The 16,135-nt window shown below is 40.8% G+C and overlaps 1 protein-coding gene across 1 annotated transcript in view; it reads right to left on the bottom strand.

Moving 5' to 3' along the window:
• Window positions 1-5,317: 5,317 nt before the first annotated feature.
• RAB5A (RAB5A, member RAS oncogene family) overlaps window positions 5,318-16,135 on the bottom strand; it is a 134,173-nt gene continuing 123,355 nt past the window's right edge. Inside the window, exon 6 of the mRNA XM_073630218.1 lies at window positions 5,318-6,460. Within this exon, the coding sequence (XP_073486319.1) occupies window positions 6,345-6,460 (116 nt within the window). The 3' untranslated portion in view covers window positions 5,318-6,344. The remainder of the gene's footprint in view (window positions 6,461-16,135) is intronic.

Here is a 16,135-nt window from a genome sequence, read left to right as displayed (position 1 = left end):
GTTCTCTCTCTCTCTATTCTCTCTCTATTGTTCTGCTCTTTTTTACTGTATTCTATTCTGCAATGTTTTATTGTTATTATGTTTTATCATGTTTGCTTTTTCAGGTGTGCAATTTTTTATACTTTACCGTTTACTGTGCTTTATTGTTAACCATTTTTTTGTCTTCAGGTACGCCATTCACGACTTTGAGTGGTTATACCAGAATGATGCCTGCAGATTTAGGTATCATCTTGGTATCATTCTTTTCAGCCAGCGGTCGGCTTTCATGTAAAAGCAATCCTAGCGGCTAATTAGCCTCTAGACTTCTTTTACAAGCCGTGGGAGGGAATGCCCCCCCCCCCCCACCGTCTTCCGTGTTTTTCTCTGGCTCTCCTGTCTCAACAGGGAACCTGAGAATGCAGCCGGTGATTCAGCCAGCTGACCATAGAGCTGATCAGAGACCAGAGTGGCTCCAAACATCTCTATGGCCTAAGAAACCGGAAGCTACGAGCATTTTATGACTTAGATTTCGCCGGATGTAAATAGGGAAATTGGGGAAGCATTTTATCACACCGATCTTGGTGTGGTCAGATGCTTTGAGGGCAGAGGAGAGATCTAGGGTCTAATAGACCCCAATTTTTTCAAAAAAGAGTACCTGTCACTACCTATTGCTATCATAGGGGATATTTACATTCCCCGAGATAACAATAAAAATGATTAAAAAAAAAAATATGAAAGGAACAGTTTAAAAATAAGATAAAAAAAGCAGAATAATAATAAAGAAAAAAAAAAAAAAAAAAAAAAAAAAAAGCACCCCTGTCGCCCCCTGCTCTCGCGCTAAGACGAACGCAATCGGCGGTCTGTCGTCAAACGTAAACAGCAATTGCACCATGCATGTGAGGTATCACCGCGAAGGTCAGATCGAGGGCAGTAATTTTTGCAGTAGACCTCCTCTGTAGATCTAAAGTGGTAACCTGTAAAGGCTTTTAAAGGCTTTTAAAAATGTATTTATTTTGTTGCCACTGCACGTTTGTGCGCAATTTTAAAGCATGTCATGTTTGGTATCCATGTACTCGGCCTAAGATCATCTTTTTTATTTCATCAAACATTTGGGCAATATAGTGTGTTTTAGTGCATTAAAATTTAAAAAAGTGTGTTTTTTCCCCAAAAAATGCGTTTGAAAAATCGCTGCGCAAATACTGTGTGAAAAAAAAAAATGAAACACCCACCATTTTAATCTGTAGGGCATTTGCTTTAAAAAAAATATATAATGTTTGGGGGTTCAAAGTAATTTTTTTGCAAAAAAAAAATAACTTTTTCATGTAAACAATAAGTGTCAGAAAGGGCTTTGTCTTCAAGTGGTTAGAAGAGTGGGTGATGTGTGACATAAGCTTCTAAATGTTGTGCATAAAATGCCAGGACAGTTCAAAACCCCCCCAAATGACCCCATTTTGGAAAGTAGACACCCCAAGCTATTTGCTGAGGGGCATGTCGAGTCCATGGAATATTTTATATTGCGACACAAGTTGCGGGAAAGAGACACATTTTTTTTTTTTTTTCCACAAAGTTGTCACTAAATGATATATTGCTCAAACATGCCATGGAAATATGTGAAATTACACCCCAAAATACATTCTGCTGCTTCTCCTGAGTACGGGGATACCACATGTGTGAGACTTTTTGGGAGCCTAGCCATGTACGGGACCCCGAAAACCAAGCACCGCCTTCAGGCTTTCTAAGGGCGTGAATTTTTGATTTCACTCTTCACTGCCTATCACAGTTTCGGAGGCCATGGAAAGCCCAGGTGGCACAAAACCCCCCCAAATGACCCCATTTTGGAAAGTAGACACCCCAAGCTATTTGCTGAGAGGTATAGTGAGTATTTTGCAGACCTCACTTTTTGTCACAAAGTTTTGAAAATTGAAAAAAGAAAAAAAAAAAAGGTTTTTTCTTGTCTTTCTTCATTTTCAAAAACAAATGAGAGCTGCAAAATACTCACCATGCCTCTCAGCAAATAGCTTTGGGTGTCTACTTTCCAAAATGGGGTCATTTGGGGGGGTTTTGTGCCACCTGGGCATTCCATGGCCTCCGAAACTGTGATAGGCAGTGAAGAGTGAAATCAAAAATTTTCACCCTTAGAAATCCTGAAGGCGGTGATTGGATTTTGGGGCCCCGTACGCGGCTAGGCTCCCAAAAAGTCCCACACATGTGGTATCCCCATACTCAGGAGAAGCAGCTAAATGTATTTTGGGGTGCAATTCCACATATGCCCATGGCCTGTGTGAGCAATATATCATTTAGTGACAACTTTTTGTAAATTTTTTTTTTTTTTTTTTTTGTCATTATTCAATCACTTGGGACAAAAAAAATAAATATTCAATGGGTTCAACATGCCTCTCAGCAATTTCCTTGGGGTGTCTACTTTCCACAATGGGGTCACTTGGGGGGGGTTTGTACTGCCCTGCCATTTTAGCACCTCAAGAAATGACATAGGCAGTCATAAACTAAAAGCTGTGTAAATTACAGAAAATGTACCCTAGTTTGTAGACGCTATAACTTTTGCGTAAACCAATAAATATACGCTTATTGACATTTTTTTTACCAAAGACATGTGGCCGAATACATTTTGGCCTAAATGTATGACTAAAATTTAGTTTATTGGATTTTTTTTATAACAAAAAGTAGAAAATATAATTTTTTTTCAAAATTTTCGGTCTTTTTCCGTTTATAGCGCAAAAAATAAAAACCGCAGAGGTGATCAAATACCATCAAAAGAAAGCTCTATTTGTGGGAAGAAAAGGACGCAAATTTCGTTTGGGTACAGCATTGCATGACCGCGCAATTAGCAGTTAAAGCGACGCAGTGCCAAATTGGAAAAAGACCTCTGGTCCTTAGGCAGCATAATGGTCCGGGGCTCAAGTGGTTAAGCGGTTAAAAAGCATCATGATCTTTCCAAAGAGAACACACTAGAAGTAGTTTGGCTTTAGCCAGCCTGTAATACCCCTTTCATTATCAGGCCATTTTCCAGTGATACTTCAAAGTGATACTTTGAGAATTACTGAATTTCCATTTACTTATCACACCCACAACTAAAAAAAACTGATATATGTAATTTAATTAAAAGGACTATAATATGGAAAAAATGGTGTAGAAACACTTAACAGAGGTACACATGTAGGTAGTATGCTGTATATACAGTGCCTTGAAAGTATTCATACTCCTTGAAATTTTCCATTTTATCATGTCACCACCAAAAACGTAAATGTATTTTATTGGGATTTAATGTGATAGACCAACACAAAGTGGCAAATAACTAAAGTGGAAGGAAAATTATAAATGGTTTACATTTTTTTCATGAATAAATATCTGAAAAGTGTGGCATGCATTTGTATTCAGCCCCCCCCCCCCCCAGTCTATACTTTGTAGAACCGCCTTTCGTTGCATTTACAGCTGCAAGTCTTTTTGGGGATGTCTCTACCAGCTTTGCACATCTAGGAGAGTGAAATTATTGCCCATTCTTCTTTGCAAAAAGCTCAAGCTCTATCCGATTGGATGGAGAGCGTATGTGAACAGCAATTTTCAAGGCTTGCCACATATTCTTAATTAGATTCAGATCTGGACTTTACTGGGTCATTCTAACACATGAATATGCTTTGATCTAAACCATTCCATTGTAGCTATGGCTGTATGTTTAGGGCCGTTATCCTGGTGGAAGGTGAACCCCCGCCCCAGTTTTAACTCTTTTGCAGACTCTAACAGGTTTTGCCCTGTATTTGGCTCCATCCATCTTCCCATCAACTGACTAGCTTCCCTGTCCCTGTATAAGAAAAGCATCCCCACAACATTATGCTGCCACCGCCATGTTTCACAGTGGGGATGGTGTGTTCAGGGTGATGCGCAGAGTTAGTTTTCTGCCACACACAGCATTTTGCTTTTAGGCCAAAAAATCCAATTCTGGCCTCATCTGACCAGAGCAACTTTTTCCACATGTTTGCTGTGTCCCCCACATGGCTTCTTTTGCAAACTGCAAATGGGACTTTCTTATGGCTTTCATTCAACAATGGCTTTCTTCTTGCCATTCTTCCATAAATGCCAGATTTGTGGAGTGCACGACCAATAGTTGTTCTGTGTACAGATTCTCCCACCTGAGCTATGGATCTCTGCAGCTTCTCCAGAGTTACCATGGGCCTCTTGGCTGCTTCTTTGATTAATGCTGTCCTTGCCCCGCCTGTCAGTTTAGGTGGATGGCCATGTCTTGGTAGGTTTGCAATTGTGCCATACTCTTTTAATTTCAATTTTATAACCTAACCCTGCTTTAAACTTCTCCACAACTTTACCCCTGACCTGTCTGGTGAGTTCCTTGGCCTTCATGATGCTGTTTGTTCACGAAGGTTCTCTAACAAACCTTTGAGGGCTAAGAGGAGGTGCTGCTCATTGGTCGGGATTTACGCTATGTGGAGCACTTTGTGTTTTTTTTTTGGTGATCACATTGCTCCGCTGAGATTTGTGCTGACGATCCCCACTGACACTGCGGCATCCAGTGCCTGCCTGTGAGATCCCGGGCTGGGGTTACAGCCATCTGCTTAGCGTGGTCCCCTGTAACAAGGGACCATTGCTTTCCGGTAAGCGGCAGTGTTTTTTCCGTGGTGGAGGTTTCATCTTTGCACTTGTTACTACAGTGTGGAATGTCACTACGCATCACCTTGGGATTTGTTTTTTGCAATATGGACTTTTTTTCATTTTTTTTTTATATCTATTATATATGTAATTTTTTTGTTTTTTACTGCACTCAGTTTATGGACATTCTTAATTGAACTTCCTCTACATCTGCACATTTTTCTGATTGCATTTGTTTTTTGTATATTTATAGAACTTCAATTTGCACTTTAAATATTTTTCACTCATCATGTAGTATCACCACTGTGATTTGTGGTACCTAGCACTGGGAGCCCTATACCACTTTTTTTTATTAGCGCAACAAATGCATGCCACACTTTTCAGATATTTGTAAAAAGTTTTGAAAAACATTTATCATTTTCCTTCCACTTCACAAATATGTGCCACTTTGTGTTGGTCTATCACATAAAATCCCAATGAAATACATTTATGTTTTTGGTTGTAACAAGGCAAAACGTGGACGAAATTTCAAGGGGTATGAATACTTTTTCAAGGCACTGTATAAAGGTCAATGTATCCATTTGTGTATGCTATGCATAACTGCCACTTAATTTTGTACCTCTGCTAATCTGTTTACTTTTTTTTTTTTTAACAGGTACAAGCTAATCGGTTACATTAATCTTCAGAAAAAAAAACTAAATCACAGAAAAACAGATACAGGTAGAGGAAAAACATTAGCTTTTTTATTTCATCATTTTAGTAACTGTACAATTTTAACCAAATCTTACAAGTAACAGAACATATTAAACATAAATGAAGACTACGATCCAGTACCCTATTTACAATACAATTTTACCATCCAATTTTAAGAGAACTAAATGGAGTACACATAATCGTTAGAACATTGTATTTGTACTGGGCAAAGACAAAAATAAACCCCATAAAAGCAGAATTAATGGATACTAGAGTGTTCTGTGTTCCATGAAGAAAAAAAAAAATTACATCTCGAATCACTTTGAATAATAAAGCTCACAGGATTCAAACATGATTTTAAGGATTTGCTTTTAAAATAAAACAAGTCTATCCCCCAAAGATCTAATGAAAAACAATGGTGGAAGCAAACAGTATATGTTTACCATTTTCCTATGTAAGAAGCAGAACAATTAGTGGCTGATTGTTATATATTAAGAAGCGGAATGTACACTTTACCTATAGAGAAAGTGAAATTCATTGAATACTGTGAAGAAGAAGAAACCATTTTATATCTTTTCCTTTTATTAAAAATCATTTACTCAGAACAAAATGATTAAAAGGTTTCATTGTGGGTTAATAATTACCATTTTTCCAAGCAGACGGATCTGCAATTCATCACAGATAGAAGCTATTTTAGTTATTTCCAAAGTCCGACATTGGGCAACAGTATTTTATTTTTTAACTTTAAATTCAATTTCAATATTAAGAGTGTATTTACTACACAAAACTGTTTAACTGCTCTTTGAAATTAATGCATGCATGTTAAAAACCAGATTCAGCACTTAAAGAACTCAGTATTAGGCGTGAGCCCAAACTGCAAGTCTCCAAGTTTAAAGACTCACTGGGCCATGTTAATGTCATTAATACCAAGGGGACTTGCAGCCCACTGCGCTGGAGGGTCAGCACTGAGGCTGAAAAAGGGTTAAACACTCAATTGTTATTTTAACAATTAGGAAGCAAGAGAATATCAATACAGTTTAAAAGTACATGAAGGCTTAGTTACTACAGCATTGACTTTTGCTAGGCTGTGCAGTTTCAGTAAGGTCTACTCCTCTTCCTCTAGCCGTGTTGCCTCCGCTTGTCTGTGGTTCTGTTTTAGGAAGCTTTTTAGCTGTAATAATAGAGACAAAACGGATGAGAAGTGTAAATATTACGAAACACTTTTATTACAGGACCGGCAAATGAAGCAAATATGTATTAGGCCCCATTCACACCTTTGCGTTCCAGGAATGCTCATAAAACACACCAAAAGTGCATCCCAAAATCGCTAAACAATTTCAAAAACATGCGAGGCTCAATGCAAAATAAAGGTGCAGGAGCTACTTTGGTGCATTTGTCGCATGTAGGGCAGCACAGTCAAATTAATAGGATGCCCTATGCCTTTGCATGACAAACGCACAAAACCGGCAACCTTTTGCACAGGTGTGAAGGCAGCCTTAAAGAAAATAAGTAAAGGAAGAACAAGGCGCGCCAAACTAAGTGCAACATGTGGTGAACAATTTATTTAGAAGTAAAAAGAGCCAAATGGCTACTACATAATGTTAGTGAGAATCAGGCAAATAGTGATGGTGGTAGTAGAGTCCATTAATTTGACTGTGCTGCCCTACATGCAACAAATGTACCAAAGTAGCTCCTGCACCTTTATTTTGCAGTGAGCCTCGCATGTTTTTGAAATTGTTGTTTTGGCACACTAAACATGCAACTGCTACTTGCACTTAGCGCCTTGTTCTTCCTTTACTTATTTTCCAGAGTTTGCTTCAACTCCCAAGGGAGATGCCGCTGGTGCAAAGAACTGACCCCCTTCACCAATTGCTGGGACTATTATATATTTTTTAGTATTATTATTTTATTTTTCAAATCAACTATTATCAAATCTAGACTGCTGCTATTTATCGATATATTGTTTGGTTGGTTCTTGCGCCATTTTTTCCTTTTCTGAGCCTTAAAGAAAAGGCAACAGCTGGCACATGTAGTTACCAATACACAGTGGATGATATTTAATCAATCAAATCACATTGGGGTACTCTGAATTAGTATCAGTGGGATATGGATTCTTATAGATAAGATAGTAATAAGGGGGGGAATGTAACAGGCTGCCTGGGGGTAGAGGGATGGAGGGATGCATGTTAAGGTATTGGGATAACGGTTTGGGTTACCCATTAGGTCAGGTCCGATATAATGGACTGGAGATCCTGCAGTGTAGCAGGAAGACGGAGAGATTGATGAGTGAGGGTGCCCCCACACTTGGAGTTGTCTCCTGATTAGTATGCATTCCTTGGGGTGGATTACTGAGGTGGGGTTGGAATACTGAGGTGAGGGTGGGGAGGTTTCATGATTTCCCCCCTTTTTTTTTCTTCCTCTCCCTCTCCTTCCTCCCAGGGGCGTCTGCAGAGAGCAAAGAGACAGCGGTTACCATAGGAATAGAGTAGGTAGTAGGTCTACAAGTAATGGCAGGCCAAATAAAAGTGATATCGTATAATATAAGAGGTTTATGTTCACCCCAGAAAAGGGGTCTTCTCTAGCAGGAGCTGCGCCATCATAGGGTGGACATGGCTTTCTTGCAAGAGATGCATTTTGTAAAGGGGTCAGTTGCAAACATGCCATTACATTTGTTTAACCACTTGCCGACCGGGCCATAGCCGAAAGACGGCTACAGCGCGGTCGTCTTATTCTGGGAAGGTGTCCATGGACGTCCTCCCAGAATCCCGCTCTCGCGCACCCCCTGGGGCGAGCACCTGTAAACATCCGCATCACGGTAAATGGACGCTAATCGCGGCCGTTTACCATGTGATCGCTCCGTCAAATGACAGAGCGATCACATGTAAACAAACCGGCATCATGTCATGATGCCGGTTCCTCTCTCCCCTCTGTGTACCGATTGGTACAGAGTGAGAGGAGAGGGGGAGAGAGCGGATGGCAGCAGCACTGTGGGCTGGATCTGTAGTGCCCACAGCGCTGTTCTGTGACAAATACAGTCACATCCAGCCATCCATCCCTCCATACTCTAATGCCCTGCACCACCCTGCCATAACCTGCAATACCCAGCCATACTCAGCTGTACTTGGCCTCTGTATGTAGCCAGGCTGTGGAAGTCTCACACATGTGGTATCGCCGTACTCAGGAGGAGTAGGAGAATCTATTTTGAGGTGTCATTTTTGGTATGTACATGCTATGTGTTAGAAATATTGTATAAATGGACAACTTTGTGTTAAAAAAAAAGTGTTTTAACCACTTCCCGCCCGCCGGCCGTCATATGACGTCCTTGACTTTGTGCGGGGATATCTGAATGATGCCTGCAGCTACACCATAAGAATGATCATAGCAGCTGTTTCGCTGCTTGATCATTCTTACGGGAGGCAAGAGGGGACGTGTCCCCCCCTTCCCGCCGCCCTGCTTCTACCGACTCACCGATACGATCGAAGCCAGGATCGTTATTTTTTTTTTTTTTTTTATTTCAGGCTTCCCAGCCTAGAGGTGAGATGTGGGGTCTTATTGACCCCATATCTCACTGTAAAGAGGACCTGTCATGCCATATTCCTATTACAAGGGATGTTTACATTCCTTGTAATAGGAATAAAAGTGATCAAAAAAAATTTTTTTTTGGAAAAAAGTGTCAAACTAAAATAAAGTAAAATGAACAATAAAAAGAAAAAAAAAAATTTAAAAGCGCCCCTGTCCGTGTGCTCGCATGCAGAAGCGAACGCACAGGTAAGTCCCGCCCACATATGAAAACGGTGTTCAAACCACACATGTGAGGTATCGCTGCGAACATTAGAGTGAGAGCAATAATTCTGGCCCTAGACCTCCTCTGTAACTCATAACATGTAACCGGTAAAAAAAAATGTTAAAACGTCGCCTATGGGGATTTTTAAGTAGTGAAGTTTGGCGCCATTCCACGAGCGTGTGCAATTTTGAAGGGTGACATGTTAGGTATCTATTTACTCGGCGTAACTTCATCTTTCACATTATGCAAAAACAATGGGCTAACTTTACGGTTTTGGTTTTTTTTAAAAGCACAAAACAGTTTTTTTTTCCCAAAAAAAAGCGTTCAAAAAATTGATGCGCAAATACCGTGCAAGATAAAAAGTTGCAACAACCGCCATTGTATTCTCTAGGGTCTTTGCTAAAAAAGCATATATAATGTTTTGGGGTTCTATGTAATTTTCTAGCAAATAAATGATGATTTTTACATGTAGGAAAGAAATGTCAGAATTGACCTGAAGGTCCTCCCCTGCATGTTGGACCTCTCTATGTGGCAACGCTGTGTAAAAGTCTCACACATGTGGTATCACCATACTCGGGAGTAATAGCAGAATGTGTTTTGGGGTGTAATTTGTGGTGTGCATATGCTGTGTGTGAGAAATAACCTGCTAATATGACAATTTTGTGAAAAAGAAAAAAAAAAAAATCTTGATTTTGCAAAGAATTGTGGGAAAAAATGACAACCTCAAAAAACTCACCATGCATCTTTCTAAATACCTTGGAATGTTTTCTTTCCAAAAAGGGGTCATTTGGGGGGTATTTGTACTTTTCTGGCATGTTAGGGTCTCAAGAAATTAGATAGCCCGTCAGTACTTCAGGTGTGATCAATTTTCAATGATTGGCACCACAGCTTTTGGACTCTAAGCCCCCTTTCACACGGTCGAACCGTTCAGGTCCGCCTGTCAGTTTTGACGGTGGACCTGAACGGGCGCTCCATGTTAGTCTATGGAGCGTCGGATGTCAGCGGAGACATGTCCGCTGACATCCGACCCCGTTCGACCCGCTAAAAGCAGACGGATGGCTCTACGTCCAGGTCCGTCGCTGGCGGATCGGATGAGATCTGCCGAAAACGGACATGCTGTCCGTTTTTGTCCGATCCCTCCATAGGCGGCAGCGGCGCCTGACAAGCCCCTCCCCGCTCAATGAGCAGAGAGGGACCTGTCATCTGCCGGCTCAGTGGAGATCAATGGACTGATCTCCCGCTGAGCCGGCGGACTGAGGCGGGCTCCGTAGAAACGGAGTCCGCCTCGTTTGAAAGGGGCCTAACTTTCACAAAGACCAAATAATATACATCAATTTGTACTTATTTTTACCAAAGGTATGTAGCAGTATAAATTTTGGCCAAAATTTAAGAAGAAAAACTACAAACTTGCTAAATTTTATAACAGAAACAAAGAAAAATTCATTTTTTACCGAATTTTCAGTCATTTTTCTTTTATAGCGCAAAAAATAAAAAACCCATCGGTGATTAAATACCACCAAAAGAAAGCTCTATTTGTGTGAAAAAAAGGACAAAAATTTCATATGGGTACAGTATTGTATGACTGAGTAATTGTCATTCAAAATGTGAGAGCACCGAAAGCTGAAAATTGGTCTGGTTAGGAAGGGGGTTTAAGTGCCCAGTTGTCAAGTGGTTAATCAGTGGTACCGTGCACCACCCCCCATTGCAAGGGCAAGGGGGGTGACAATAACCTTTAGAAGGACATGCCCGATGGTTTTAATAGCCTTACAAACGGACCCAGAGGGCCGTTTTCTTTTTATAAAGGGAAGGTTGCATGGTTATTGTTATACATTTGCCTCAATCTACGCGCCAAATACAGGAACGGTCAATTTGCTTGTAAGAACTATGAAGCTTTTGGAGAAGTTCAGAGAGGGATTTTTGATTCTGGGAGGGGATTTTAATCTTACCTTAGACCCAAGTAAAGACACGTCAACGGGTAAAGCCCCTATATCTTTTAAAGCGTTAAAACATCTAAAACAAATTTTGCGCTTCTTGCATCTGGTGGATTGATGGCGTGCGACACATAATGGGAATAAGGACTATCGCTATTATTCTAAAGTACATGGCATCTATTCTCGTCAAGACCTTTTCCTAGTGAACCAGTTTTACCTGGAAAGGATTCGCTCATTCACTATAGAATCAATAACAATTTCAGACCATGGCCTTATAACTGTGACCTTTTCACCAGTTTCTGCAGGCTACCTAGAAAGGACTTGGCGGCTAAATGAATCATTACTGGATGATAACAGAGTGGTGGAGGCATTGTCTCATAAGATTAAAACATATTTTGAAATGAATGTGCAGGGAGAAGTATCTGAGCAGGCTATATGGGAAGCCCATAAATCAGTGATTAGGGGCGAACTGATAGCGCATGGGTCGCGGATCAAAAAAGAAAAACAAAAAGATAGTAGATCTGATGGAAGAGATTAATGAGTTGGCGATTAAACATAAAAGACACTTAGGTCCAGCAGATGTTCAGCAACTGGAGATCCTGCGGTGCAAGTTGGCGCAGTATATGGATCAGAAAACTAAGGGAATAAAAGTGGTCGGTTATTAGCCAGACAGCTGAAAAAAACAACAAGACTCCAGACATGTTCATAATAAAAAGATAATGGAAACTCAGGCAATAGTGGCAGAGCTTCCATAAATTCTAAGGGGCTCTATACAACATTCAGGCTGGTTCCTTGAATGGCACAGAGGAACAGCGGAAATTGGAGATTAGAGAATACATAGAAGATTCAGTGCTGCCCTCGCTGCCATCCATGGTAATTGAGGAAATAGATAGACCAATTTCCATTAATGAAATAAACGAGGCAATATCGAACCTGTCAATAGGTAAAAGGCCAGGGCCTGATGGGTTTACGAACTTATATTATAAGAAATTTATTTCTAGATTAGGGGTCCCAATATGTAGTTATTTCAATTCGAACAATGCTTCAAATCCATTACCCCAAGAAGCTCTATTGGCATATACCACGATACTCCATAAACCAGGGAAAGACCCCCAACACTGCGCCACACAGACCCATCTCCCTGTTAAATTCCAACACTAAGTTGGTAGCCAAAATTTTGGCTCTTAGATTATAGGACCATATAGTGAAGCTTGTTCACCCTGATCAAACGGGCTTTATGCAGGGCCGTGAGGCTAGGGATAACACCATCCGGGCCTAACACATCCTTCATTGGATGCAACACGGCCCTGATAAAGCCCCGAGTGTGACATTGTCAATGGATGCCGAAAAGGCTTTTGACAGGGTGAACTGGGCATTTATGATTGAAATGTTGAGGGGGATGGGTCTGGGTGATCGCATAATGGGTTGGATATCAGCATTATATGTGACACAGAGAGCGAGGGTGAAGGTGAATGGCACATTATCGGACTATTTTCAAATATGTAACGGTATGAGACAAGGGTGTCCATTGTCTCCGTTGCTGTTTGCTATAACACTGGAGCCCTTTCTTTGTAGAGTGAGGAAAAATACTGAAATCTTGGGGATACGTGTTGGACCTGATGAACAGAGTTTCGGCGTATGCTGAAGACTTATTATTTTACCTCTCTTCCCCTCAGACATCATTACCGGCCTTGATGACAGAGGTATATAAATTTGGAATTTCAAAATCTAATTTTGAGAAGTTGATACTTCTACCCAGCCATGTACCTCCAGCAATGGCGGCCATTTTGCAGGGCTCCCATACGTTCATCTGGAATAAAAATTCATTGATATACTTGGGAATACATATTACATCAGATCCCAAACTTTTGTATGAATTAAACTATGGCTCTTTAGTGACAGGTATAATAGGAGACTTGCAGAAATGGAAACACCAGTTTTTAACATGGTTTGGAAGGGTGAGTGCTATAAAGATGAGTATACTGCCTAAAATAATTTACACTCTACACACAGTGCCAATTATACTCCCACAGAGCTTTTTCAAAACTATACGGAAGGCTTTTATATCATTTATATGGAGTGAGAAACGGCCCAGATTGGCCCATGACATTCTATGCAGAGGTAAATCTGAAGGAGGAATAGGACTCACAGACGTAGCCTTATATTATAGGGCAATGTCATTGGTGAGGATTTTGAACTGATGCCATGACTCCTCAAAAAAAAAAAAAAAATGGGTCTCTTTAGAACAGATAATGGCAGGTAGGAAGTTGGCGGAAATTCTTTGGATCCCGAGTGTAGATAGAGGTCTTTCAAAATGGACATCACCTTTAACTCAAAGTACCTTGGCGACCTGGGATAAATTAAATCAACTGGGAGATTATGACCCCCAGATATCACCCCTGACCCCATTGGAGGGGTACCCATGGTTCCCTCCGGGAGAAGAGGTGGGATCATTGGGAGCATGGGGGAGGGATGGAGACATGACGTGGCAAATTTGCCCCACATGGAATACTAGCCCCCCTCCCAGATTTGGCATTAGGGTTGGGAAAGGTGCCTATGCTGGAGAGGAGATACCATCAATTGGTGTGTTTTTTCAATAAGCTGAAACCATTAATGAGGCCATCAAACTCCCTTACTGTATTTTAACCTATGTGTGTACATATATCAAGTGCTAGACATTTGCTGTCGCAAATGTATAGACTAGTCCTTGGGACACAAAATAAAACAGTTCCCTTTTTCATTAGAGAATGGGAAGGGGAGTTAAAGCAGGAGCTCTCTAGGGCACAAATTAAAAAGATTGACCTAACACACTCTACATCTATAAGTTCACGGATTCAGGAGATGTCATATAAATTTCTAGCCAGGTGGTATCGGACTCCAGTAAAGCTGGCACAGATGTACCCGACTGCAGATGCTAGGTGCTGGAGGGGGTGTGGGCAAAAGGGTACTTATCTCCATCTATGGTGGTCCTGCCCCAGGATTAAGTTATTTTGGTAAGAGATCGCTCCATGGGTCGAGAGGCTGTCCTCTCGACCCATGGAATTAACGCCCTTAAATTTTCTATTTCATTGGACACCAATGTCTATTAGATCATATAAGAAAAGTATTACTCCACATCTATTAAATGCAGCCAAATTGTTAATACCCAGGCTATGAAAACAGACTAGAAGTCCAACTCTGTTGGACTGGAAGAGAGAGGTCAATTCAATAATGGAGGCTGAAAGATGGGTACATGCGATTAAAGATAGAAAGTAAAAATTCAGTGCAATATGGGCAAGCTGGGAACAATGCTCTATGGAGATTGTGTAGAGTAATAATATATAAAGCCGCGTGGTATCTGGGCTCAGATGTGGTTGTCCCTGGGGCGGGGGAGGAGAGGGCTTTTTCCCCGCCCCCCTTTCACCTCCCTTTCCCCCCTCTTTCTTCCATTTCTCTAGGGGATATAGGTAGGGGGAAGGAGTGATGCACTTGATGTTGAGGAAGGTGGGATTTAATAATGGGAAGAGGGGACAGAGCACATAGGGGGAAGGGTAAAGGAAGATGGATACACAGGATGGGGGGTAGAAGGAGAAGATATGGTTAAAGGAAGATGAGGTGTATATTAACTATAGATAGGTAAGGGGTGGATTATGGCTTATAGAAGCCTTGTCTTTTTTTTTTTCCCCTTGTTTTTGGGTGTTAAGAGTGATATGGTCATGGCTCATAGAAGCCTCTTATTTTTTTTTTTTTCCTTGGCTTGGGTGAATTGGGAATACATTTAATATAAGATATTTGGAGGAGGGAGGAGGGATGGGTGGAGTAGGGATAAAGGGAGGGGGGGAAGTTTCATTTTTTTTGTTGGGGGGGGGGGGGGGGATTGGGAAGTAGATAAAGATGTGTTTGTGATAAATATAAATATGTTTATGAAAGTTGTTTTAATGGACATGTCAAATTTAATAAAAATTTAATACTTAAAAAAAAAAAAAAGATCACATTGGGGTTTATTTACTAAAACTGGTTCAAAATCTGGTGCAGTTGTGCATGGTAGCCAATCAGCTTCTAATTTAAGCCTGTTCAATTAAACTTCGACAAAAAACCTGGAAGCTGATTGGTTTCTATGCAGAGCTGCACCACCTTGCACTCTCCAGTTTTAGTAACACAATTGTGTAAAGGCCATTATAATCTAGAGAAGCCCAAATTCACCTTATAAAAGATTACCTCCCATAAAACATTGCCCGTCATCATACTCATGAAAATGGATGGATAAAATTGTTTTTTTCAGCCAAATTCTTATTCCCATGAGAGAAGGCCACAGCCAGCGATGTTTGGGTGTTTGTCTTCTATTCTCTTCCAAAAATATTCATGTCTGGGCAAAATTATGGTACATGGGAAGAAAAAAAAAAAAAAAAAAACACCCATCTAACAATTTAGTAATTTTTGTCTCCTTACTATTGTTTTGCCCAGTGTGTGCAAGAACTACAACCTTTAGCCCTGGTTGACACTGGTGCGGCTTTGAAATTTTTAAGCCACAGATCAGTGCGATTTGCACCTCCGATTTCATTGTAACTTGCGTTTAACAGAAGCCTATGCAAGTTGCAATGAAAAATTGGCAAAAAGCAGTGCAGGAACCTTTTCCTGAGTCGCAGCAATTTGAACGGTTCCATTGCTGACAATGGGGTGCAATTTGCCATGCGATTTGGAACTGTCAAGTCGCATGACAAATCACACCTGTATAAACAAGGGCTTAATGTACATCAGTACATTAAGCCCTTGTTTATACAGAGAAAGTGCATCACGGGACACAGAGCAGCCGTAATTACTATGTGGGTTATACGTCACCTATAAGTGACTAGACACTGGCACACCCAAAGACAGAAAGTCCCCCTCTATATAACTCCTCCCATACAGGAAGTACCTCAGTTTTGTAGCAATGCAATGCATATCCCAACAAGAGGGGAGGGACCTCTGTGTCCTGCGATGTACTCCAAGAAAAGGATTTTGCAGGTAAGCTGTATTAAAAAATCCTATTTGCTTTATCGTACATCAGGGGACACAGAGCAGCCATAGTAATTACTATGTGGGATGTCACATATCAAAGTAGGCCGCCATCAGACGTGAGTACCTATACTGCTGCCTGCAGTACACTGTGCCC

This window comes from Aquarana catesbeiana, linkage group LG05 (assembly GCF_042186555.1).
Source record: "Aquarana catesbeiana isolate 2022-GZ linkage group LG05, ASM4218655v1, whole genome shotgun sequence".
NCBI classification, from domain to species: domain Eukaryota; kingdom Metazoa; phylum Chordata; class Amphibia; order Anura; family Ranidae; genus Aquarana; species Aquarana catesbeiana.
This window is presented reverse-complemented; position numbering and strand designations above follow the sequence as displayed.